The sequence below is a fragment of the Centroberyx gerrardi genome, chromosome 22 (genome assembly GCF_048128805.1).
Source record: "Centroberyx gerrardi isolate f3 chromosome 22, fCenGer3.hap1.cur.20231027, whole genome shotgun sequence".
NCBI lineage: Eukaryota > Metazoa > Chordata > Actinopteri > Beryciformes > Berycidae > Centroberyx > Centroberyx gerrardi.
The window spans coordinates 8,722,880-8,749,245 of NC_136018.1; the positions used below are offsets into that span (position 1 = coordinate 8,722,880).

The following is a 26,366-nucleotide window of genomic DNA, read 5'->3' on the forward strand; positions in this document are numbered from 1 at the left end:
GACTCTGCAAGTGTTTGAGCAATTTCCATGCAGTCAAACACTGCCGTTCTCCACTCCCTGGGCCCCTGCTTTTTGTGTGTGGGCTAAAAAACAGACTGCTGCTTCAATAGAGACAGAGTGGAAAAAGAGAAAGAGAGAGAGAGCAGTCAGTATGATAGCATGTCCTCCATTTTGACCCCTGACCCCAATCTTGCGGTAGTAAAAGACCTCAATCCGGCTCCCTGACACCACAGCCCTTTGGCTATATTCATCTCTCTGTCTGGACACGAGGGGAACAAACACATTAATGCTCTGGTGTCGGCCTGTGGCCAAATAAAGCGCTGACCAATAGACCTTAGACAAATACCCCAATCAATGGGCAAATATAATAACTGGCATGCAGGCCAAAAGTCTCTGATCAATGAGCAAATACATTACTGAATGGGCACATAACCTCACACCGTTATACTACTGGCAGGTGGACATTTACACCGCAATAAATCTTCCATAGAGGCTTTCACCTGGGACTGGAAGAGCAGCCCCACTGGAGACTCATTGATTTACAAGAACTGTAGGAAATGTTAAAATAGGCCGTGTTAATTCTATGTATGTTTAATTATATCAGCAGAAAAGTTGTCTGCATGGCTTAAAAGCTTCAAATTATTGACTTGTCAAAACTGACAAAACAGGGCAAATAATCAACCTCTCTACTGTCAGTGTAGATAGAAAAGCCATTGAGCTGAATTGGCTATTAGACCTTTGTCACTGGCTGTGGTTTATCAACTTATGGTTTGGCCATGTAAGCAGGACATTGTGTATTTTGTCATCTTGGCATTTGCAGTGTACACATTCAAAATGTGCAGCAATAAATCTTTGTTTACAACGATACCAGAATGCCAGTGGCAGAGAGCACAGCTTTGGGGGTTTTTAGAGTTGTTAAGGTCATTGGAGCCCCATAAAGTCTGTCGTTTTTCAGAGGGAAAAGCACACTCTCTCCGCTTGTGTTTGGATCTGTTTGGATTTCTCAACCCCGGGAACGTCCCTTTGCAAATCTGTCCCACAATGAGCTGGGTAAGAACACCTAACCCATAAAACTTTACGAGTCTGCGTTTTCAGAAGAGATAAATTTACAGTTTGATAAGTAAATACATTTCTCCGTACCCTAAGTGCATCATTAAAAAATTGTAAGGTCATGTGTTATTACAGTCTTTGGCACAGAAGGAGTTGTAAATGAGTTTTGCTAATATACTGTAGAATTACAAGATTAGGCACAGAGGTGCTTTTGTTAAGGAATATCCATTTTGAAGAGGAGCGATGTTTTCTTAAGTGGTAGCCAAGGTTGCTGTGACCGCTTTGAGCGTGTGTGTGTGTGTGTGTGTGTGTGTGTGTGTTGCAGTATGGTCAGCTGTATCCCTCTCTAACATACAGTATGCTGACAGTTAAATCAGTACTGCTGGCCTGGGTGACATAGGCCCGTCGGCGCCCCACCCCTGGTGTTTGTGTCCTGTGGCAGATTTGCAGTGACAGGCCGCTGCCTAGACATGACAGGCAACACATCCGGCTAGATATGAGAGTACAATCACATTGACAGGAAGGTAATGAAAGGCCCCGGCTCCCTGACACCTTGGCCGTCCCACTCGGTGCCGGTGCTAAAATGGATTGCGGAGTGATTGACGGCAATAATATGACCCTGTCTGTCATGGCGCCTTTCTTTCTGGAGTGGCATCACTGGGACGACCTGATTGTCTCTCTGGGCACAGGTTATCAGCACAAACTGTGTGTGTGTTTACCAGAGTGTGGTTCTTAAATTTGCTATTTTCACGTGATTTACTTGAAGATTCAGTAGCCTTGAGATAATGAGACTCTCTTGAAATTGATTGATGTTATAATAATTCAGTTCAACACCATATTTCCTCAAAGTTTCTGCACTGCACCTGCATTGTATAAGCTTCATTCAGTCAGCTGTTGCAGCATGTTTTAGGGAGGGCAGTGGGAAACTCCTCCGCAGTGAAAGTCCTGGCATCCTCCATAAAATAAAAAGAGGAGGGATGGTTGAAGGAAGGGATGGAGGGAAGGAGGGATGGGGATACCATATGGGACTGCACATCTGTCTCGGGGAAAACAGGTCTGGCCTTGTAAAGAGGACAATGAACAGAGGAGGAGATGGAGAGAGGGGTGGAGAGGGAATGTTTAAGGGCAGCGAGGGCCAAGCTGCTGAGGAGCTACACCGGGGTCTGATCTCATGGACCCTGGGGTCAAACAGCTGGAGCCACATTAGCTTCCTTTCAGCCACCATGCAGCATCTGAGCCTCATTTCAACCACGAGACTGCAGCATGAACAGAAGGTGTTGTAGATAATAGGGATGGGACGATATCTCACGGTACGATTCGATACACAATATGGGGCTCACGATTCAATACAACCACAATATGATGTAATAAATAAAGGTTCAATGACAAAGTATGACTGTGCAGAATTATGTTTATTTCTGAGCCACAAATCTTTCTAGCGATGCCATTGGCTTGCTAGATTGTAAACAACAATTAAAAAATGTCATTGCAAAGTGCAAATAATATAATTTGGATTCATTTTTTTTTCAATTCATTTTTGCCCCACTTTCACGTTTTTGTATTACGCTATACATTGAATTTCAATATTTTGTCCCATCCCTAGTAGATACAGCAGCATCTGTGAAATAAATACTTCATCACTGTTTCTTTTTAAGAGGTCATCTGAAGAGAACCTAAGGACTCTCAGCAGTGCTGCGTTGCAGGAATCGTGGGGTGAAAGTTTGGGGGGGGCGGGCTGACGCAAAGAGGCTGAAGACGCCAGCAGCCTGGAGATTCTTATCATAAGCTTGTTAGCTGAGCAAACCTGCTACTGTTGTATCATGTGTCAGCAATATTCTCTCACCTCCTTGAGTTTGATGCCATCTCTCTCTCTCTCTCTCTCTCTCTCTCTCTCTCATGCATGCACACACACTCGCACCCAAAGCACATGCCCACAGAGACACACACACACACGCATTCGCATATAGGCAAACACAAAGCCCCACACACACACACCCTGCTGTTGTCATGAAACGCTGAGGGTTTTTTTTAAAAAGCACAGAATTTTGTGCAGATGTCTTGTTTTCTTCCACCCTTATTTTTCCACTACTCCCCTTCTCCTGCTCCTGCAGATGTGAAAGCTTTTGTTAGTCACCAAACAGCCTGGCCTTAGTTTCTCTTAGCTCTGGATAGTCTCAGCTGTGTCGGCCAGGAATGTATTCATTTATGTTTTATTGAATAATGGGGAGAATAGGTGTTTCATTATGAATACAGTGCGCTCACCATGCAGTCACAACGCACAACTTTTTAACAGGGTGCCAACGTGCCTGCAGCAGGGTGGTGTAGTGGAGGAGGGCAAAATGAAGAGAGAAATTCCTCTTCAGGGATCAGTAGAGTATACTGCATTGCTGACTGCATTTTAGATTGAAAATACTGTGGACTGTTTTTGGCACAAATTGTCCAAAATTGTTATTGGTGGGGTTAGTAATAAATGGAAATCACCAAAGCTCTGTGAGAAATGAATAACACCCTTATCACCAAATTATTTTGGTTTTCCTTGTCCTTTCAGTGGGAGTTGAAGCCTCTTCCACACCAGACAGTGCTTCAATGTGTTGACAGTGCAAATATGTTATTTGGGTGCCAAGGTCCCCATGTGTTGCGTCTGTTAATTACCCTGCAAGGGAGATGGTAAATAATACATGACAGTCTGGCGCGTGTGTGTGTGTGTGTCTGCGTGTGTGTGTGCATATTACCATACTTGCATGAATATGTGCAGTTGTGTATGCATGTCTCCTACGGGGTTTGGGTCAATTCATGAATGAACTCATTAATTCAAATTAAACTGAGGAATTGGAATTTGAAAAAACCTACAGGAAACAGAATTGGAATTGAATCAATTTTTCTTACCACATATCTGAGATTACACATAGTGTTAGATATTATCAATACTGAATATCATAAAATGTTAAAGGTACCTTTCAGGTGGTATTTGACGATTTGATGAATCGTAATCCATACATTATGACTGAATGTATTTGATTTGTTTAACTGTCTTTTATTTGATTCATAATGTTTAATGTTTAATGTTTAGCAAGTCAAGACAAACTCTCTTAGAAGTGGAATTTCATGGAATTTAATGGAATTCAGTTCCGTTTTCTGTCATTCCAATTCCAACTCCAGGAATTCAATTGGAATTCACCATGCATTCTCAATTCAGTTCATGCATGTGCCCAACCCTGCTCTCGTATATGTGCAGTTGTTTGTATGCGGCTCTCTGCCTGGGTCTGTAATGTCTGTCATTGTATGCATATCAGCCCGGATTAATGATGAGTGGGCAAGCGTGGAAACATTGATACCCAGCTTCCCCCAGAGGAATGTCAGCTGTCATGCAGAGGAGTGGGACTTAGCACATTTATTCTTATGAAGTCCCTGGTGTGTACTGTACCTCAGGATGTGGATCGTGCTGCTTGTTACTCAAGGTCATTTCCCCGATTTCATCAGTAAAGATCAAGAGAGTCAGCAGAGCTCCAACCAGAACGCCTGGTGTGCTCTCTTCCTGTTTGGTTGTCGACATGTTTCTGCAGGTGTGTGTGTGTTTGTGTTTGTGTGTGTGTGTGTGTGTGTGTGTGTCTGGGTGGTGACCTAGTTCCCCAGCTGATAGGGTCATAAACAGAGTACAGTAGATAGATTAGAGGGAACAACAGCCCAGCACACGGCCCTAGTGTCTTTATAGGCTCTATAAAAGAGGCAGGGGCATCATTATACAGCTTTAACAGTAGCTAGTCATGTGCTGCACTGCTGGGACGGGTCTGTACCTGACTTTGTTGTCCACACTACAGAGAATAGGTGGAAGAAACCCTTTACTCCTCCAAGAAAAATCACCAAAGCTACCTTCAGCACGGCTGCATTCCCACTATGAATTTGTTAGATTTCCTTTGCCTCTGATGAAACCCTGTATAACGGATGAAGCAGTATCCATTGAACCCTGTTAAGGTGACTTTTTTTACAGCTGGTTATAGAGTTTTATTCTCCGAGAATTGAAACACTTTCACTCTGAACTGTTATTGATTTTTTTATCTTCACGTTTTGATTGATATTTTTTAATCAATTTTTATATTACGTTTTGGAGCCCGGTCAGAGTATGATAGGAAATCAATTAGATAAAGGGCATAATCTCACTATCCGCCAAATTTGGAGCCGGACCAAAGTGGAGTCTTGTTGATCTATCGTCTCCCTGCCAGACAGTAATGGTATGCTAATGCCATAAATATTTTTCTTGTCAAACAACAAACTTTGTCTTATGTCTACAAGGACAAAATTACACTTGAGACATTTTAGATTGGATGAAGGATTGATAAAATGGCTACCCGAGTGGTCATCCTGGCTTTGTGCTATTAATTGGCTCTTGACTAATTGGTTCTCCCCTCTCCTGAGACTCTCCAATTATCTGAGAAAAGAACACAGTACAGTATCGGAGGTCTACCTTAGCTCCCTTCCGTCTCTTTCTCTCTCTCTCATGTTTGTGCTCCCTGTGTGTCTTTGTGTAATAGAGCCTGTGTTTTCTGCCTGTAAAGCCCCCCGGCTGTCTCTGTCCTGCGGTTGAGTCCTCAGAGACAGGTGGTGTGAAGACAGAGGATAGTTCCTGCTGCAGCTCCAGGTACTGCAGCTCAACGCTCCCGCTGTAACAGAGTGACTCAGCCCGGCGCTCACCCCCTGAGGGCCTTTTCCCTGCATAGCTCTGACAGCTTCCCTCTCGCGCTCGCTCCCTCCTTCATCATAACCTACCGTTGGCTGAGGCTCGAACTGTGTCAGAAAGGGCCCCTTATAAAAAGCAACTTTGACAGCGTCTTGTTTTTGGTGCCTGTTTTTGCACTATGCCGTTTGCTCCTTTCTTGGCAGCTCATCAGCAAAAACTTCAAGTAGAATGTGAGTATGGTTTCTCACCTGTTCCCCAAGCTGAGCCATATGCATTCTATCTGAAGCATTAGAAAAAAAAAATAAGGGTTTTTAGGTTATCACTACAGGGAGATTTTCATGTTTTATTCATGCGGCACTGCTTCTTGGTGTTTGTCTGTAAGCATTTACCTGAATGCCTCCCCTCTACAACAGCTGTACAAGTTGTGAGAAAAGTAAGGAGGCAAGTCTCCGTTCTGTATGAGAGATGTACGCCTCCTTTCCTTTCCTTTCCTTTCCTTTCCTTTCCTCCCCCCCGGCTGCTTAGAGGAGCAAGCCAAGGCTGTGTCGGTGCTGTGGGCCCCCGAGTTTGATCAATGAAGCCCACAGCGGCAGAACATGGGGCCAAGCGCCGATGGCAGGATGCCCAGCAGCATGGCACCGAAGTGAAGCACGCATTATCCCCATCAGGACTGGGGTGCATGAGGGATAGAGGAGGAGGGGGGTGAGGCTGCCAAGGTACATCCATCTCCCTACCCCAAGAACCAAACAGCCCCCCCATCCCTCCTCCCCATCTCCATCTCAGGAGGAGGTAGCTAACCAGCATCCAGACTTTCTTTTTATACCTTGAAAAAGCAGCGTGAGAGGGACGAACAAGAGGAGAGAGCAAGTTGGAAGATATTTCAGGAGGAGGATATTTCATTTGCATTCTAACCTAGTGTCTCCCAGGCTGTGTTTGTCAGAGGGCACAGTCTTTTCCTATTAAAGACTCGGCCACGCTCGGCTATACAAGACAAATGGCGCCATCAGTCCTGAAGTGCACAATTACTTCCATGTCCTCTCCAGGGGTCAAATATATGTTTGGATTAGATCAATAGCCTTATTAGAGGGATCGATGGTTCGCGCCGCAGACACAAGACACAGACAAACCTGCCCGTGGAACATGCTGGCCAGCTAATTTTACCCCTCCGTCACTGAGGTTTGTCACCACAGTGGGATAGCGAGGGAAGTAAACAAACACGCAAGTCGACACACGCAGTAATCCGACTGGACCGTGTCGACATACCACTGGGATGATCGGCATGACCGCCGGAGCCCCAGCTGTCCTGTGAGCGGCTGCGCTGGTGTTGTTTTTGTCGCCCTAGAGTGAAGAGGCAAGCCCCAGCACGCCGCCTCGCCTCGCCTCGCCTCGCCTCGCCTCACCTGGGACTCCCCCACAGCTCCCAGGCCAAGCAGGAGTTACTTCCCCGAGTCCGAGACACAGTCCCACGTCCCGCTGCTGGCCCACGCAGCTGCCCCGGGCGCAAACAGGGGGCGTTTGTTCAGCGTGACCAGGAGCGATTAACCAAAAGGACCTGCTGTCTCTTTCGCCATTCTCTTTCGACCCTGATGACCTTACTGATGAGCGTATCTCCTACGCTACCATGTGACCTATCCCCCCCCCCCTCTCTCTCTCTCTCTCTCTCTGTCTCTCCCCTCTCTCTCTCTGTCTCTGCCAATATGTCTCTCTCTGTCATTCTCTTTATTTCTCCTTCTCTCTCTGTCTCTCTTTGTCTCAACCAATCCTCTCCCTCTCATCCTCTTTCTCTCTCTCATCCTCTTTCTCTCTCTCGTTCTGTTTCTCTCTCTCTCTTTCCTTCCCTCGCTCTCTGTGTCATGGAAACCACAGTCACTGTCTTTGTTGAAAAAAAACTCCAAACTCTCTGAATTTAATAAGATAACTAGACGTCTTATCTTCAAGGCAGCAATTTAAATCACATTGGGGGCAGAATTCCTGAGGAAATCATCTCTGTCGTGTAGACACTGCCCAAGGAAATTAAGTAGCTCATTGTTGCAGTGAACTGTTTATTAGATTGTTCAAGTCTGCTGAACATTTGCTTGCAGTTGATTTTGAACCTAAAATTACGTATGCCAGTGTCATTTTAGATGGCATTTCAATTACTGGGAAGTGCACAAGCAAAGTAAAATAAATTGAATAAAGATTGAATAAAGCTTGTATAATACTTGCTTAGGGTATTTTGATGTTCAGGTTGAGAAAGTATTGTGCTGTTCACGTCACATGTGCTGTCAGAGAATAGGTGAAACACAAAGGATGTTTTTTCCCCCCGCTGAATTCGTTCATTCGTTTTCACCGAAAGCAAGGACTCACAAGGAATTCATTCTGTTATTCAATTGACAATGCAAATATTTGTCAGGGTTCATTTCTAATGGGAAGCAAGCTCACGTCTATTGTGAGAGTCTCTTGTGTGTCAATGTGTCTTAACAAGATACGCTTTTCTGTACACACAGTTCCTCATATAATGGGGTTTTAGATGGGATCAGCCATCTGCTGTGTGAAGTGATGCTCTGTAGGTCGCATTCGGTGCGGCAAAACTCTCAGCGAGGGGAGGCGGCTGTCTGGTAAACAATATTCAATCTTGATTTCCTCCTGTGAGTGGCTGAAGTCGCCACCGCTGAATGGGAAGGGGTTCAAGCAATTACAGACTCTATGTGACTTGGATGTGGCCTCGCAGTTTGTCAACAGATATGTGAAAAGTGCCGGCTGGGTTTGGCAGCTCGGCCTGAGGAAATGGCCCTCGCCCTCTCTCTCTCCATTCTCTCTCTCTCTCTCTCTCTCTCTCTCTCTCTCTCTCTCTCTCTCTCTCTCTCTCTCTCTCTCCATCTCTCTCTCTCTCTCTCTCTCTCTGCCTCTTTTTCTGTATGTATGTTGTGAGAAGAGACTGAAAATATATATTTAAAAGTCTATTGGGATTGTGTGGGCTGCTGCTGCTGTAGATCTTTTGGCTTGTTCAATTTTGTTGTTGCTGTTGCTGATGTGTGTGTGTGTGTGTGTGTGTGTGTATGTGTGTGGGTGGGTGGGGTGGGTGGGTAAGAGAAGTGGTGAGTTTTTAATGTGTTTGTAACATTTTTTTCCTCTGTCTTTTTGAGAGATTTTTCAAAATAAATGCAGTCATTGGATGCGTGTTTCTATTTAAGAGTTCTTTATTACTCACATGCTAAGTATTTCATGGCTCAACCAAATTAACTTGATTATAAGGAATTTCATAAGTGGATATCAAGGCTGCCCTTTGGTGTTGGAAAATGGAATGAGTATATGGCAACCACAGTGCGTGTTGTCGGTCAAATTTCTCATGATCTCATGTCTAATGAATGGATTAGTTATTCAAAAAGGAGGATGCATCGCTGAATAAACAGTGGAGGAGTTTTGATTCAGGATCTGGTTTCTGATTCAGAATTCTGATTTTGTTTGTTTGTGTGTGTGTGTGCGTGGGTGTGTGTGCACATGCATCACTTAGGGTTATAGAATTAGGGAAGAGTTGGACAGCTTTTCAGTAGCAAAGAAAAGCAGCCTTGTTTTAGCTGGACCACCGTGCATTTTTTGAGTTTATCCAATTGGGGCTTAAAAGGTTTCTATAAGCCTCAACCCATAGCAAAACATTTAATCCTTCAGTTGAAGTGAAAACATAAAAATCGCCAAAATTGGAGTTACAAAGGTTTCACATAACAGTGATATAATGCTCTGTGTTGCACAAGGGCTTCTGCTGCCAAACCTCCCAAGAGGAGACTAACATTACTGTGAAATATTAGTATATCGAGTGATATTATAAGTGTAAAAATGGCTTCATCCTCAGTCTGAATTGAAAAATCCCTATTTTCAATTTGATTTAATTCATTTGTCAACATGAAAAAACATATCGAGCACAAATAAAATCATTTAGGTCACAATAAAGTCAGTAGTAAAGATGGTAAAGCAGGTTAGGCAAAATATATTCAACATTAGCAATTATGTGAGAAAACACATTAGGAATCAAGTAAATTCATAATCATATGATTATACTTGGCCACTTCACCTCTTCCTCAGACAGCTGGACTCTCTATTTTAACTGTGGGAAATGGCAGGTCCATTGGGGTAGAGTTGGACCTGTCTGTGTGTTTACACAGCGCTCAACTTCGAGAACATTGGAGTGTGGAGTGGTTTTGGCAGAGTGGAAGGGAGAGAGGCTCTCTGATGCTGATGGATTAGCAGGAAGGACGAGGACAGGCCCAAGGGTCCCGTCTGGCTTCGCCTGGAGCCCTCGGCCCAGAAAGAAAGAGAGAGCCACGGATAACACACACACACACACACACACACACACACACAGTCAATCAATCTCCACCTAAGGGCAGAGTCACACATACACATGTACACAAAAAGTTTCCCTCTGCAATACACATTTTCATGCACACATAGACACACACACACACACACACACATGGCTGTCCACACTACAGGGAATCAATCTTCAGTTAAAGGGTTTTCTGGCACAGGCGTACTGTTCCTCAGACATACATACTGCTTGTCTCTGACTCACCTCTTCGACAGATTGCTTTTAGAGTGACAGAAATGTAGAAGCGGCCAATTAGCCTAAAGCACCCATGCTGATCAAAGTGTTTGAAATGACCATAATTCACCCTCTTAAGTTGATGCGTATGATTGCCAGGACGGTTTATTTCATTTCTTTTTTTTTTTTAGAAACGAGCAATGATTTATAGGCTGTAAGTATTAATAGATCTCTTTAGTCCTGGAACCGCAGCATTTCGTATGGCAGTGAATCAAGGTATACAATGTGATGAAACTTGGTAAGTTAGTCTTAACTCTGGTTCCCATGGAAGAGATCCGGAGTTGCATTGAGAGCTTAAAGGGGCATTAAGTAGTCTATGAACTTTATTAACCTCTATCCTTCTCCTATCTTTTCCTGACTAGATCCTTGCTTGTGTTGTGTAATTGTAAACTGTATCCGTTACCAGTAGGAACTGCAGCATCAATTGAACTCGCCTCCTCATACACAAGTCTCTGTCCCCTTGAATTATGGTGGCTAGTGAAGAGGTAAGATATCACAGTACAAAATGCTGTAATAATAATATTTGCTTTTTTAGCTTAATAACGAGGCTTATTCGCCTTCGTGGCTGAAATGTTGAGCAGTAGAAAATGTGAGTAGGTGGGAAGAGGAGACTGGGAGTGTCTTGAAATGCCAGTGGGCGGAGGGTTTTGCTTCAAAACAGAGAGTACGGGCTGGAGATTGATTTCTGAAAGCCAGAAATTGTTGAGTCACTGGTATTGATCAACAACCCTGTATCACCTCCCCAAAGATATATTATGGTTATTTTCTGCTACCGGGCAGCAACAATCGTACTTATTGCCCTTTCAATTACGTTTTTTATTACTGTAGGAAGCAGACCTTGGTCAAATAGTCAATTCATTTTTATTGGGTTTTTGTTTGTTTGTTTGTGTGTGTGTTGACCTGCTTGATGCACACAGGAAAGTTAATCTAGTATCCATTTCTGTGATGGACAACTTACCCGACACTATCTGAATTGCCCTGATTCAGTTTAAGCCCGCCCACTTGTAATAGAAGTATTTCCAAATACTATTTGTCCAAGGCCTGGCATCAAAAGTCTATTCAGCAAAAAATCTACAAGGCCCATGTGAATCGTTAGTTCAAGGCCTTTAACTATGTGCCTAAACCTTCTGTGGCTAAAACGATGGAAAGATTAACTCTTCTTGGACAAAACTTGGACAGGCACGGTGCTTTGAGGAGAATGACAGGCAGTCGACTAGCGGACAAAGACAGAGTATTGTGCAGAGTGTGTCTCAGATGTTCGGTGTGTAGGTGTGTGTCTATCTACAGAAACTAGCGCTGAGCTGAAGGGTGTGTGAACCTAGAGGATAAAGGCACGGCTATTGTTTGTGATGTGGCGTATCAGAGTAAAACTCTGCGCTTTTGTCCTGCCTATCCCACTCTATTCACTGGTACAGATTTGACCATTTCCAATTTTAAGGTCTGTTAAGCAAGCACTCAGAGGACTGTGGGAACAGTGAAAGGAGAGATTTAGCGTTTTCATGGAGAGATTTCGGTCGGCCAGCGAGGCAGAATGAGAGATGCTGTGCGGTTTTGTGCGAAAGATTCCATGACGGTTTTTGCCACGGCTAGCCGGTGACCTGTAAGAATACTGTATTATCGCCACAGGTAATGGTCTGTACTGGAGGGAGGAGAAATAATCTGTTACAGGAGGTCCGGTGTCCGGTGATACATCGCCTGCCAGGCCGGGCGCTCTCATGGCGGAGTGATTCAAGGCCTGCAGGCTGCTCACAGTCCCACAGTTGAAATGTGGAGCGAGAGCCAGCGGCGGCGCTCGGTTAGAGTCCCGCACTCTATCACTCAATCTCCTGAAATATGAGACAGACACTCTGCCTGACTGGAATCCTGAATTCCAAAACGCCTGTGTCACTCAGGAAGCACACTTGAATACGCTCTTCTCTTTGTAATCCATCCACCCCGTCTCTCTCTCTCTCTCTCTCTCTGTCTTCTCTCTTCCTGTCCTCTGTCTGTCTGCAGCTCTCCATCTCGGCCTTTCTGGCTGCCTTTGTCTGTCTTTTCCAAAGCATTTTTTTTTTCGTATACTGACCAATGCTGCAGCCAAGACAACCACCGATTACATAAAGAAAGCCACGGTGGTGACAGCAGACCCCATGATGGTTTTCTTCAGCACTTGTGACCCTGTGTTTAGGGGTTTGATACTGTGTGCCTGGGATTTGTTACTGTGTGTTTTGTGGTTTTCAACTGTTTGGATTTTGTGTCCAATGTATTTAGTGTGTTGAGCATTTGCTCAGGGAGGGAAATTAACAATTTTCTTCAGAACCTCCTTAAAGAAAACTATCGAGTTGTTTAAGGTTAAAGCCTCGATTAAAAATCACCGGACCTAGAGCTGGACATGTCTAGCTCCCACCCATGCTCTTCCTCTCCCTCCTAATTCCCCTCTGTCTCTTCGCCCCAGCCTCCCTCCTTCCCTAAACACGCGGTCCTGACACCTGTCCTCTTCACCGGGCCTGCGTTTCCCCCAGGCACTGTGAACGCAACATTAGTCTCCACCTAATGAATTCCCTGCAGCTTCCATGCTCTGTAGATTGTAATTAACACTTTGAGAGTGAGGAGATTGGCTTTTATTTATAACCCTCTCTCACACCTGGCTCTCTTCCCATTTGGGTGACATGCAAGAGCGGCTTCTCAACACAGCGCATTAGTTAACATGTCAGTATGCTAACTTAAGTGTTTACAGATTATTTTGTTCTTCGCTTGTTTCTTTATTCTGGCCCTGGCAGAAATGCCCCCTAATGCCATGCCTGATAAAGTGTACTGTATTATGCATGAGTGTATCAACAATGCACAAAGGTCAGTACAAGTGTTGTCATTATTTACATCATTGTTGAATAAGTATTTGGCACAATCTAAAGCATTTTTGCTCAAATGAGGAAATGTATTCTCTCCCCTTGGATCCCATGCTTATTAAAACGCTCAGAAGGAAGCCTGCGTCCATTTTTGGGTCCTGACGGTCCTGACCCATATCAGGATCTTAGATGTCGTACTGGTGGCCCCAGTAAAAAATATGTTTCAGCATTAGACAGAATGCCAATGCCAGAAGTGTCCATTTGCATCTCCATTTGCAGTCCCAGCGAGACTTGTGATGCTCTTGGAAAGATGTGACTAATTGTTGTTGGCAAAACCGAATGTCTGGCGTAATGGTGCACACATGACAGGCAGGATGCTCAGTTGATGAGTCGCCATATGTTTTGGAAGGAAAGTGATTAGCATTCATTTTCAGTTCTAGTGCCTTAAACCCTCTGTAGTCTTAGGTTGTTTTGGGGATTTTACTATACATTGAATTTGGCCTTTGTTTACCACCTAAAAACTGTTTTCACCCCTAATGCATAGTATAATTTTTCTCAGCACAAAATCTGAAAAGTTTGTTATCGCCGACGATAACTGCGACTTCAGTTAAATTCCTTCTTCAGTGAAAAAGATTGTTTTTGTATTGCTTGTATACCCTTGTACTGTATATTTGTGTGTCCTAGTCTGTTTTTCAATATGTCTCATGCACTGATTATCTAAGATTATTTCTAACTTCTCTCCTTTATCATAGATGCACATGACTTCAGAGTGCAAGTTCCCACTCTAATATTACTGTCTGAAATGGGATCTCTTTTAGGGCCTTTAACTATGCAGGTGCTGTCTGTCTGTCTACCTGCGTTTTCCTTTCTGCCCCAGTCAGCTTTTTGACTTTATGTGTCTGCTTAATGACAGGCTGCGTTTTAAGATAGGAGGTGTAAAAAAAAAATAATAAAAAAAAACAGGTTACGGCAGGTTAGCAAAGCACACTTTCCTCTGCATAATAATTACAGACTGTTGCATGTCTGGAATTTGTATGGACTCTGCTTTATGCGAAGGCGGTGATATGTTTAATGTTCCTATTTGTCTCTCCACCCCAGGTGACAGAGAAGTGTCTGCAGTTGATTACTGATGTGGAGAAAGCAATGAACCTTTTTTGTAAACCTCTTTTGTATCCCACACACTGTGCATTTAAGTAATTTGATTAATATGGAAATGAATCACATCGTGTTGCAGAACGTTTGCTGTATGTAATCCGTAATCTACAGCATTAACCCAATATGAGATAGTGAAGGGAAAGCAGATGTTTGTTTGACCGACCTCAGGACAGAGAGCAGCAACAGAACTCTCATCTTATCTGTCTCTTCCTATTATCTAAGATCAAACCGCAGCCATCTCCTATAAAACCCAGTTTATTAACTCATCAGTCAAATCGCATGTCTGAGCTTATCTCTCTGCCTCTTCCTTTTCGTATCATGGCTGATAACGTTCTATCAGGCTTTTCCAGGGTTTTGAGCATCAGTTTTTGGTGCCCTTGCCCTTGCTCAGAGATGACCCTGCACATCATGAGGCTGCGCAGGCCGGGCTTTAACATGAGAGAGGCCATTAAGTGATGGGTCAGCGTCAAACAGCATCTGTTTATCGGAGCTCAGTTTGGCTAGATACTTTACACTGGCTATTTGTAGTTTTTATATGTTTAGTTTGGTCCCTTTGGACATAGACATTAAGTCAGTTAGTGCTTTTAGTCCATATAAAAATGTGGATCTTGTTGTTTCTTCTGAACAATAGCAATTAGGATTTTTTTTATTTCAGAGTTGTAGTTTTTTTCTTTCACTGATCTTGATCATAAACATCCTGCACCAAACTCTCCAGAGTGCAACCAAGAGAATGAGTCAGTCATGCTTTCATTCTCTATACAGCTTTCACAGGTTTCTTCTGTTCTCCAGTCTCCCTCGTTCTCAGTCTCCTTCACTCTCTGACCTCATCATGTGGACCAAGCTGACGTGTTTTTTAGGAGATTAATTAAGCTGAATAAATCAAGTAGGCTTTCAAAACCTAGGCATGTGTTCCGAGGACAGCTCTCGCTGAAACATTAAAGGGAAGGTCATCGCCGTGCCGTTTGCTCTACACATCTTCACAAGCTTTTGGGTTGTGATGCTCAAGTTGTGCTCAACGCTTAATTATTTCCTGACATTTCCCAAACTCCTAGCCTTGTGTGTGTGTGTGTGTGTGTGTGTGTGTGTGTGTTGTGAATGATGGAGTGCCAACCTCCTGACAGCCGCTCCCAATGAATCATCGCTAATGAAGAGAACAAGACACGCTAAATGGAGGAATAATTGCAATGTTCTCTCTCATGATCTGGAATGATACTGCGAATCACATGGTCTGCACTGTATATCAGGTCCCAAGATGGTTTATGAACGGGGTCTTTAATCACATACATTTTCTAAACTGTGAGTTATTGACTTGCTTCAGTTATTTTCTAGTTACAGTGAGCGCATTTCCAATAAGATGGGGGCATCAGCAATACCCATAACAGCTTACTCCATGTTGACCCTGGTGAGTCGATCTGCATGGAGTCAGCACTGTTACAGACCCTGAGAGAAAGAGAGAGAGAGAGAGAGAGAGAGAGAGACGGCTCTCCAGAGTACTTGGCAGGGTCTGCTGCTACATTGATAAAGCAGCTTTCAATGGGCCCTGAAATAAGCACTCTGACGCCCAGAGATAGAGAAGCTAAGAAACTGCACTGCCAAAAAGGCTTCAATCCAACCTTTTTCAGCCTTTTTCTCTACTGAACATGCTCACACCCTGATAGACATGCATACCACACATACACACATATTCAAGCATTCTGCTCCCCACCTCTGCTACTTACCAGTCATGTGTGGAAGTCTCCTGTCAGTAACAGTGAGTCAGGTGGCCACCAAGAGAAAAGGAGGATAGAGTAGAAACTGAAAGAAGGAGCAGAATGAAAGAAGGGGTGCAGGCAGCACCTTTAGTCTGTGATTTTACGACCTCCTAAACTCCCTTGAAAGGTTTAGGCGAAACCAAATTACAGTTCCCCCGGTGTTTGCGGATCAGGGGTGTTGACAGGCGTGAGTCCGGCCAACGAGGCTGCTCCACAGAGTCAGGGTGAAGGTATGCGGGGCATTCAGAGGGAGTGAAAGAAAAATAGAGGGGAAAGATTTCCTCTCACACAAAAGCCGAGGAACAGTCACACACAGAGGAGAGGCCTCGTCCTGCTGGGAGGTTATTTTAGGTGTTCCTCAGGGGTCTGTTCTTGGTGCCCTGGCAAAAGCGTGACAAAAGGCCCCGAGTCTCCCTCTGGAGAATAGGAGAGTTTGCTGACCCTGAATCAGAGAGGTGACGTACCGAGCCGTTGCAAAGCGAAGGGCAAGCGGAGCCTTGTGCAGGTGCTCCTTTAAACGGTGACTCATCACGGCCATTCAGTGAGGGACATGCTGGGAAAAGCACAGCCATTTATTCAAGGCCTCTATGTTCTGGTCATGGTGTATTTTAAAGTATCCGCTGTTTGCCAGCTTTCCATCGTATATTGAAGGTCTAACAAAGATCCTTTGGGGGATGAGAATAGATGTTCATGTGTCTGTGGAATGCCGTGTATAGGTTCCTCTCGGATTGAAATATATAAGTGCTGTTGACGGGAAGCTTGCATGGCGACATTGTCCTGATGGACGTGACTAATGACCATTAGTTGATGAGGCGAGAGGGACAGAGTGAGTGTCAGGGAGTGAAATCGGTATGGTGAGAATGAGAGAGTGAGTGAATGGTTGGCCAGGGGAGCTGCTGTAGAGACCTAACAACAAGATTGAGATGATCTGCATAGTAATTAGACGCACACAGAAACAGTACGTGCCTCTGCACAGACTGCCTTATCTCATAGTGAGTTAATTAAAAAATTGAGTTGTAGCTGTGAATTGTGAAGCATTTATCCCAGTCCTCTTTATGCTCTGTGCTGCACTCGCCCTTGGTTCAGTTCTCTCAAGTGTTGTCAACGCTCACCTCTATGTGCAGATTGGTCTCTTTGCTACTTGCTTTGCAGATGCTCATTATAAAGTGAATCTGTCAGCTTCCACTTTGGGTGCATTAGCATCTTAAGCCCCTCCACTCCGCTCTCACCACCTCTCTCCTCTCCTGAGAACCACTGGTCTGGGGCCCAGAGGGAGGTGGGGTGTGTGGGGGGGGTGATGCGAGGGGAAAGAGAAAAAAGACAGAGAGAAAGAAGTGTGAGTACGAGGGAAAAGACAGAGAGAGGAAAACAGGGTGGAAAACACACTGCTAATTAAACCCAATGACCTCTGTCTCATAAAAAGAAGAGTGAGAAAGAGAAATAAAAGAGGAATCAGCAGTTTGCTTTTTGGCTCCAAGCCAAACTAATTTGCATAGTTGCATAGCATGCAAGCACTTTGTAAACTTTGTTTTTAGATAAGTGCTATATAAATAATGTTTATTATTAATTCGTTGTCTTTGCCTGCGTAATCCTATTCAAGGTCGGGGGTGGGGGGGTATCTGGAGATATCCCAGCATGCATTGGGCAGAAGGCAGGGAACACCCAGGACAGGTCGCCAGTCCATCACAGGGCGAACATTTAGAGTCTCCAATCCATGTGACTTTGGACAGAAACACACGCGAACAGAATATGCAAACTCGTGCTAACCATGCTGCCCTAAAGTTTATTATTATCGTTATTATTATTGATATATTTGGTGGGGAAAAGCAATTACAATGGGAGAGGCATGCAGGACAGGGCCTGGGATAATCTGCCGTATGCCCATTTTGACAGAGGGAGCCATCACCTATTTTGACACAGCACATTTCACCTTGCATCCAGCGTCTGTCTCGGTCCCTGTTAATCAAGTTTGTGTTTACATTAAAAGAGTACCATTTCTCACCTGTCACCGGCATCCCATTCCAGAGCCAGCGATAGGGATGATTGGGCATGACTGCGGCCCACTGGGCTGTGTGATGGCTGCTGAGTCACCCCTAATGTGCATCTGTTTCAGCCAGAGCGAGATTTCTCCCCAAAGCAATGAGAACAGTCCAGTGAGACAGTGAGTTATGAGGGAGAGGCAGAAGATTAATGGCGTGAACAGTCCCTGCCTCTGTGGTTGGACCATTGCCGTATTGACAGTAAAAATATTATTGTCTTTTGTAATTATGTTGCTTCTATAATCTACCAGCGCACAGTGCAGGCCAACAGATTTTCCTTTCAGTTTGACTAATATAGAGTTCAATAGTTTACAATTTATTGGCTAGAAAATTATATTGACCATGCTGTATTACTGCACCGGTAAAAGTATATTAGTGGTGACCTACAGTAAATTTAATGACTTTACAGTAGGTTAGTATTTTAAGGTGATTTGGCTTTGCACCATGCTCCGCTAATGCGTTTTTTTTTTTTTTTATCCCCTATCAATGTTGCTTTGTTACTCATGCCCTCTCCTCCTGTCTCCTCAGGGGTCTTCTACTCATACGTGCAGGGGCAGGCAGCCGGAGATGAAGATGTGGCGGTGGACGTCAAACTGTACAGTCACCGATGGAGGAGATGGCTTCCCCCAGATCCTCGTAACATGGACAGTAACAGAGCCAGCCAGGACCAGGACCAGGACCAGGAGCAGGAGCCGGAGCAGGAGCAGCCTGAGGGCTTCCCGGGCCTGCTGTCTGCCGAGGAAACAGACAACAGCTCCCAGATAGAGGTAAACACTGATTCACACTAGGGCTGCACAGTTGATTAGTAGATAATCGTATATCACCATTTTATGTTTCCACAATTAAGAACTGTGTAATTTGTTGGCGATAATGAAGGGTTTGTTATTTGTCCCCTGAAAGTCCCGGTGTGATAAGCACTTCTATTATGCGTGACCAATCACAGCTTTTCAATGTGACAAAAACAAAAGTTAAGATGGAGAAGCAGAGAGTCTTTGGGAAATCGTAGCGACAAGCAAAGTGGAAAACAATGGATCGGCCCGCAACATTAGAGTCTGAACGTGAAAACGCTTTAGTTCCTAAAAGTGCATCATCATCTGTCATTTGGAGATACTTTGGTTTTAAAACAAGGTGACAAAGAAGTACAGATTCTGTGGAAAGGGTTGTAGCTGCGCCTCAAAGACAACAAGAGTAAGACAGTAAGAGTGAAAACAAGACTTTCTAGCTGCTGCTACTTGCTGCTAATACTGCACTGAAAAAAGCAAAAAAGTTTAAATATATGTTAAGGTTAATTTTGTTTCCTGACACTGAGACAAATAATCGGTATTAATAAGCATGATCACAATGTTTAGCAAAATTATCAGGATTATCTTTTTTGTCATAATCATAATCATGCAGCCCTAATTCAGACCACTCCTGTTTATTGTGTTTGGCTCATTTCAGGGCAGCACAGCATGCTCCAGTAGAACAAAGCGGCCCGCACACAGTAAACCTCCCCGTCTAGTAAAAAACAGCAAGCTAATATGAAGAGACTGAATCGATAAAGTCCCATCCTATTAAATCTTGAGCCGTGCCTAAAAATACTCTTCGGTTACTTCCCTGGAGCAATTATAAATCTCCCCAGATGAGTGAGTGTTTGGGAATGAAAAAGGAGGGCTAGCGGAGGCTTTAAGGATGAATATTTTATATCAAATTAAACTCAACCCCCAGGTGTTCACCTATACTGCATGGGGCTGGATCCTCTCAAACTTGACCTCGGAGAGCCCAGAACAGGAAATTAACCCAGCCTCCCACGGTTCAAGGGGGTCGGTGGATCTGCTGGAGATTAATGACCGGGCTCGGCCTGTGTTTGGGTCCATGTAAATGAAAGGCATCGCCCATGTCCCTTGTTATGGTGCCTTGGCCGGCGCTCAGCACCGAGGCGTTCTGTCATAATGATGGCGGCCGCCGGGGCGAGACAGCTCGTTAAATCTCCCTGTGGCTTCTAATCATCTCAGGTTCACAGCCGCCGTCGCTCAGCGCGGAGGGAGGCGGCTTTGATCGTCAGCCGTAAACAGTCACACACACACACACACACACACACACCACTTCAAATGTAGCTTTAGCTTACACACACACACACACACACACACACATATACATGCACACCACTTCAAATGTAGCATCCACACACGCATACACTCACACACACACACTATCATTCCTAACTTCACACACACACACACACACACAAACAAGTGCACACACACAACTTCAAATTTCACATCCATATGCACACACATATATCACAGGCGCACACACATGCTCACAAATACACACCACTGCAAACTTCACATACACACACACACACACACACACATACACATACAGTATACATACACAAGTGCACCCACACACACACGCACATACACTCCCAGACACACATACACACATACAGTACATACACAAGTGCATACACACACAACTCACCTATACGTACAGAAGTGCACACGTACATGCACACACACGCCACTCCAGACTTCACACCTGCACACACACACTCACACACACTGATAGACACACAAACATGCCTTCCCCTCATTGTTTTCCCTCCCTCAGGCTCATTTGTTGTTGTGGAATGGGAGAGCGGTCCGCAGCACAAACACCCTGTCGCTCCTCCTGTCATTATCTGCCCCCCCGTCCCCGCACCCCCCACCCCCCACCCCTCCACACGCTCACATCTATCCCACCGCCTCACTCACCCCCCCCCCAGGCACACACCCCCACCTGCCGCCGACACTTTGTTGACATGAGAAAAGCCTTCATATTCAGAAGGCACCAGTAAGAGAGGTAAAGGGTGAGAGCGGTGTGCTGAACGGCTTTAATGATCGTCTCCTCTGAGCTGAAGGAGCTGGAGCTGAAGGATGAAGCGGTGAAGGGAGAGAGAGAGGGAGGGAGAGAGGGAGGGAGAGAGGGGGAATGTGTGTCCATTTAAAGGAAAATGCCACCCTCGGATAGTTTTACAGCGGTATATGTCATCAATCTGTGATGTTCGATACATTCCAGGAGTTATTTTTGCAATGAAGTGTTGGAATTTCCTTTTTTGTTGCGCCCACTTTCCCTCAACCTGTCGTCTACTTCTACTTCACTTAGTGATTTCCTACATTTCCCAAAATGCCTTTCAACAACCCCCAGAGAACATGCCTGAACTTGCTCTATCCGTGCTGTTGGTTTATGTGTAGGTGGAGAGAGCGATAGTGATAGTGATAGCATAGTAACAGCAAGATAGCGAGAGTTTTTCCAGTCGAGAAAAAGCGAGAGTTGGCGCCCCTTCACTCAAAACTCAACCTCTCTTGTGGCCGCATTGCATTCTGGTCTATTGTGGCTACTGTCAGTGGAGAGATTGTTATCTCTCCCTCTTCTACAATGGATTTCTGTTGAACACTGCTTCAAAATGTAAGTCTAGAAAGAAGCCCCCGCTCTTTGATTCTGAGGGTCTAACACCAAAACCTGACATTTACTGTTGATGTTTCAGATAGTAGAAAATTGTTCTGCTATTAAACTCCACTGTAGCTGCTGGAAATATCTTGACATGACATCAGGTCATCTACATTTGGCCAATTATCTGTTGGAATAAGAAAAATACAGCACCAAACAACAAAATGGGTACAGAAATGCAAAGTACACCACCAATAGCTGTTTTTTTGTGAAACACCAAAGTGTTTTCGGGTGGATAGAGGGCTAGAGGGAGTGTGTCTTAGGTGTGAGAGGTTGAATCCCTGTTTCACTGACAGAGATGGAGAGTCCATCAGCTCCAGATTATTTTAACTTCCATAAATCAGGCTTCCACTTCATAACACTCGAGGGATCTCTCCATCGTCTCCGTTGGCTTTGCTTTGAGAGCAGTCTGTGTTTGGGTTAGCTGGTGCCATAACACGGGTTTCCAACAATAGGTTTACCTCACCTCGACATGCAGGTTTATAACAGTGTCCATAACGGCAGACTCTCTGACGCCCTGACTGACAGTGAGTCACTCGAGCAGCTCAGTTCCCTGGATCGTCGACCCAGATAAAACAACCTGCCGGCTTATAGGGCAAAGGAATCCTCAGGTAAACTTATGGCCGGGTTAGAACAGAGTGTGGGAACGAGTCAGTGTTACTGAATTCAACCAAGGTTTCATCACCATTTCTTTTATACTTCAAGGCAAAGTGTGTGCCAGTCTGGACATGCCGTCATGGCTTGTGACAGTTGGCGGTTGTGTTTTTGTTGTTTGCTATCTGTTTAAGTGTGGGTTTTGTGGTTGCTGATAGCTGTCAGGTGGCGCCATTTTAAATGCCGCACATCTTTATCAGGGGCTATTATATGAGTCTTTAGACAGTAAACTCTGCGTCTATGGCAACAAGAGATAAAGAGATGCTCTTTCCGTTCTCAAGTAACAGCATGTGAACACACACACACACACACACACACACACACACACACACACACACAGAGGACATATGGCAGCCACTTGGTTGTCAGGTTGTACAGATTACGGCTCATTTTTCAAATCCTGTGTTATATTGCAGCGACAGCCAAGACCAAAGTCAAACCTACAAAAATATACCGCTCCTTGTGTTCCCTCTGAAATGAGACATTTGAGGGCCTTGTGAATCAGAACACACATATCTACTCATTTTCACACCTGTCTGTTTATATCTATCTATAGTACAGCATGTCCTGGAACTGTACTTTACCCAATGCCATTAAAGCCAGTTTGCTGATATGGACATACGGTATCAACGTAACCTGCAATCCAAATGTAAACAAAGGGAAGCCCCACCACCTAAAACTAGGAACTAAAGCTTGCCTTGGGGTTGGACAAATGTTATCACTCTCAAATTGAATGAGCGAGCTCTAGATAGAAGGAATGGCAGTTTGTAATAACTAAATCTGAGTTTCAGATTACTTTGAACCTGTAAAAAGTTTACGTTTGTATTGTTTGTGCGTACCGAGAGGTGGGGGGCCCAATAGGACATGTGTGCCCAGGGGCCCTGTGGTTGGTTAATCCGGCCCTGGTTAGGGTTAGTTGGGGGGGAGGTCCACCCATTTTACAGTTGGTGTTGTTTGTGTAGCTCGCTTTGATGTGAGCTAGTAAGGGTGTGGTTTATAGTGAAGTGTTATTATTGGATGTCTGCTGCAGCACACGGCTCTTTACCGCGGCCTGCTGCACGCTGCGATTGCTCAGGAGGCTCTTTGGGGGTTAGATGCTTCAATACATTCTCTAGGTTTGTTTATTTGTGAATTTCTACAGGGAGAGAATTCACACAGCGAGGCAGCAAGCTGCCAGGCTTGGTAATTTTCATTACTTCATTTGATTCCCAAAGCTCCTTTTATCCCTACCTCATTCCATATTAAAAACTTGCGGTGAATATGAATTTGTATGGGATGTTTTTTTTTGTTTGTTTTTTGTCTCAGTTGTCTTTGTTTGTTCAAAGATTCCCAGAGGGCGATGTGTTTGGAAAGGGGTGTTTACTGTCTTCTTGTTGTTCAGTGATTAAATGCTGTAATGCTTCTAGCATGCTGCTCCTCTCTGGCTGTGATGGGAGAGTGTGGGAGATGTAGGAACTGTTCTTCAGATTAAACCATAGCAGTCTGAATTTCAGCATGTGTTCAGTCTGCCTCAGTCTTAGACTTTCTTACTGCCCGCACCATCTTCTAGTTGTAGATTGAGAGACTTTTCTCAGTGGGTCGGCCAACATGCTGGCTCTCTGTCATTTCTTCAGATGGCTTGCCTGATAAACAAGGACGGCAAGTGAGTGACTTTGTGAATATCTTGCGGAGTCTGCTTTGATCGTTTCTGTACCTCTGCGTCCTTGAAAAGTGCTTTCATGTGCAGCCAGATACACACACAGACACATGGACACACACTTACACAAACACACATTCTGTCTGAACCCAGATTCTGATTCATGAGACCTACAACCTGGACTGGAGGAAGTCCTTAATAATACAAGGGGTGTCTTGCACTGATGTGCCTCAAACTGCTTATCCACCATATTCTCTTCATTTTCTCCATTGTTTTTCAAACATTCCCCACTCTCCCCATATTTTTTTTTCTTTTGCACATTAATATTTATCCAATCCAAAACCCTTCCGATTGTTTATTATAAATTACAAGCGTTGGCCTCAAATTTCTGTCAGCACTTATGGGGCGTTTTGTTTACCATCACTGTTCATTTACTTGTTTACTCCATATCCAGACTTATGAAGGAATCAGAAACTGGCCTGGTGCTGGTTGCTGGCATGATGTTGACTTTCACCACACACACCAGCAATACCACCGAGCCGCTCCAACAGGCGGGAGATGGAGCTGAGTGATGAATAATGGATCACAGGCATTATCAGCTGATGAAGAGCTGCACACATGAGCGATGGCATCTTTTTAATGCTCCTTCGTACAGGCTATGGTCTGATTTAACTGTGGATGTTTACCCTGTGTGCTTGTGTGTGTGTGTGTGTGTGTGTGTGTGTGTGCATATGTGTGTGTATGTGTGGGTGGGTGCTGTGTTAGGAAAATGAATGGGGATGGCTGACATGCAGCTTAATCCCAACATATTGTGACATTTATTCAAAGCTCAAATGCTTGTGGTGCATACATGAAATCTTATTTTGCAGAGCATAGACACAGGAAGGGGTTGGGGATGAGAGGATTACAATTTTCCTTTTTCCTTTTTATTTTTTTGTAAACATTATTGTCCAGGCTAAGTGAAATGCTGCCACAGCTACCTCTTCAATACCAGCTCCAGGAGACATTTCCAAACATCTTATTTTCCTGAAGTAAAACGCCCTGGATTATCTCATAAAGGCACTGCAATAAATTCTGCCGGTCGGGGATATGGAGCCATTCAGAAATGAAAACATGTTGGCACGGGATATTCAGGCCTCAACGTAATGCAATATTGATGTGGTGGGCAGCTAGAGTAAATGCCTCAGACGGAGATGGGAATGAATCTGGGATGAGTTCATACGCCGCATGAATTTCATCCAGCATCTATGTGTTTTTTTGTGCCCTATAGACACTCTAACGGTCGCATAAAACGCTCTCCACTATCAACAACAGGCAGTTATCGACAGCAATATGCGCTTTCTCCGTTCCCCATCTAGTTGCAATATAGAGGTTTATAATGGACAGATGAAAATGGGGCGAAGGATCTCCATTGTTTTTGATTGGCAAGGTTACACTCCTCCTCTCCTCTCAATCGTTCATCATGTGGCCATCTATCTTCCTCCTTTAAGCGTTCATTTCAATGCAGCTCAAGCACATCCCTCCCCTCCTATAGTATCTGTGAGGGTCATCTGGAATTTAGCCCACTGAATTTGTTTGTGTGTGTGTGTGTGTACATGTGTGTGTGAGGGTGTTGCTCTGCTCAGCTCTCCTTTTCTCGGTGTTCTCCGGTCTTGGAAAGCCCTCATAGCTTCGTGTCAACCTCCACCCAGCTGGACGATGGCTGCTTGCCCACCGCTCCCATCACTCTTCCCCAGGAAACCTGAGGGAAATGTGGGGCAAGAACAGCCAGCTGGCCCCCTCTCACCTCTGAGGAGTCCCTGTGTCTCTCTAGACCTCCTCAGCAAGACCAAAACATCTTGTGCTGATTAGTGGGAAAACCTAACAGGCTTGCATTTGTGTCTACTCCCTTTACAAGTGCCCTTGTTTTCTATTCTCCAAGTAATGTGCTGACTAAGGCTGCCTGGAGGGTGCTTTTTCCCTGACAGGATTTGTCTGTACTTTAAGCTGTGATGAAAGGCTTCTGGCAATGTTTGTTTAAATCTACAAATTAATCAAAAGTAATACCACCTGCATGGCTGAACTCCATTTGGAATTTTGATATGTATCAATCCCACCGGGGCTCTGCCTCACCTGAAACGTTATCTCTCAGTCTTAAACTCTACGGTTGAATATTGTTTGGAGGTAAGATTGTAACTGTCCAAGGGAAATGTGAAGCCGCGATGCAAAATGAACTGAATGGGGAAGAATTACGCTTTAATTAATGTTTGTCTCGTGGCTTTTCGAAAACCCAAAGCTTAGTAGTGCTGATTTATATCACCCATATATCAAAGTATCCACGGAGCAGTGCAAGTTCCCATCAGAGAGATCACAGTCAGAAGTACACTTCCGCTGCTCCCCATGCAGCAAAACATTAACTTTAACAATGTTTTTAGATAAAAGAACCAGCTGTGAGGCATCTCATTAGACCCAGAAGGAAAGAGACAAGCAATAGGGGGCCCACGACACGTGCGTTATTCCTAATTCTGTACAGGAAACCGTAAAAGCAG

The 26,366-nt window shown here is 44.5% G+C and overlaps 1 protein-coding gene across 1 annotated transcript in view; it reads left to right on the top strand.

The window, feature by feature from the left end:
- Nucleotides 1-26,366, top strand: part of plxdc2b (plexin domain containing 2b) — a 76,616-nt gene that overhangs the window by 12,376 nt on the left and 37,874 nt on the right. Inside the window, exon 2 of the mRNA XM_071912086.2 lies at nt 18,603-18,841. Within this exon, the coding sequence (XP_071768187.1) occupies nt 18,603-18,841 (239 nt within the window). The remainder of the gene's footprint in view (nt 1-18,602; nt 18,842-26,366) is intronic.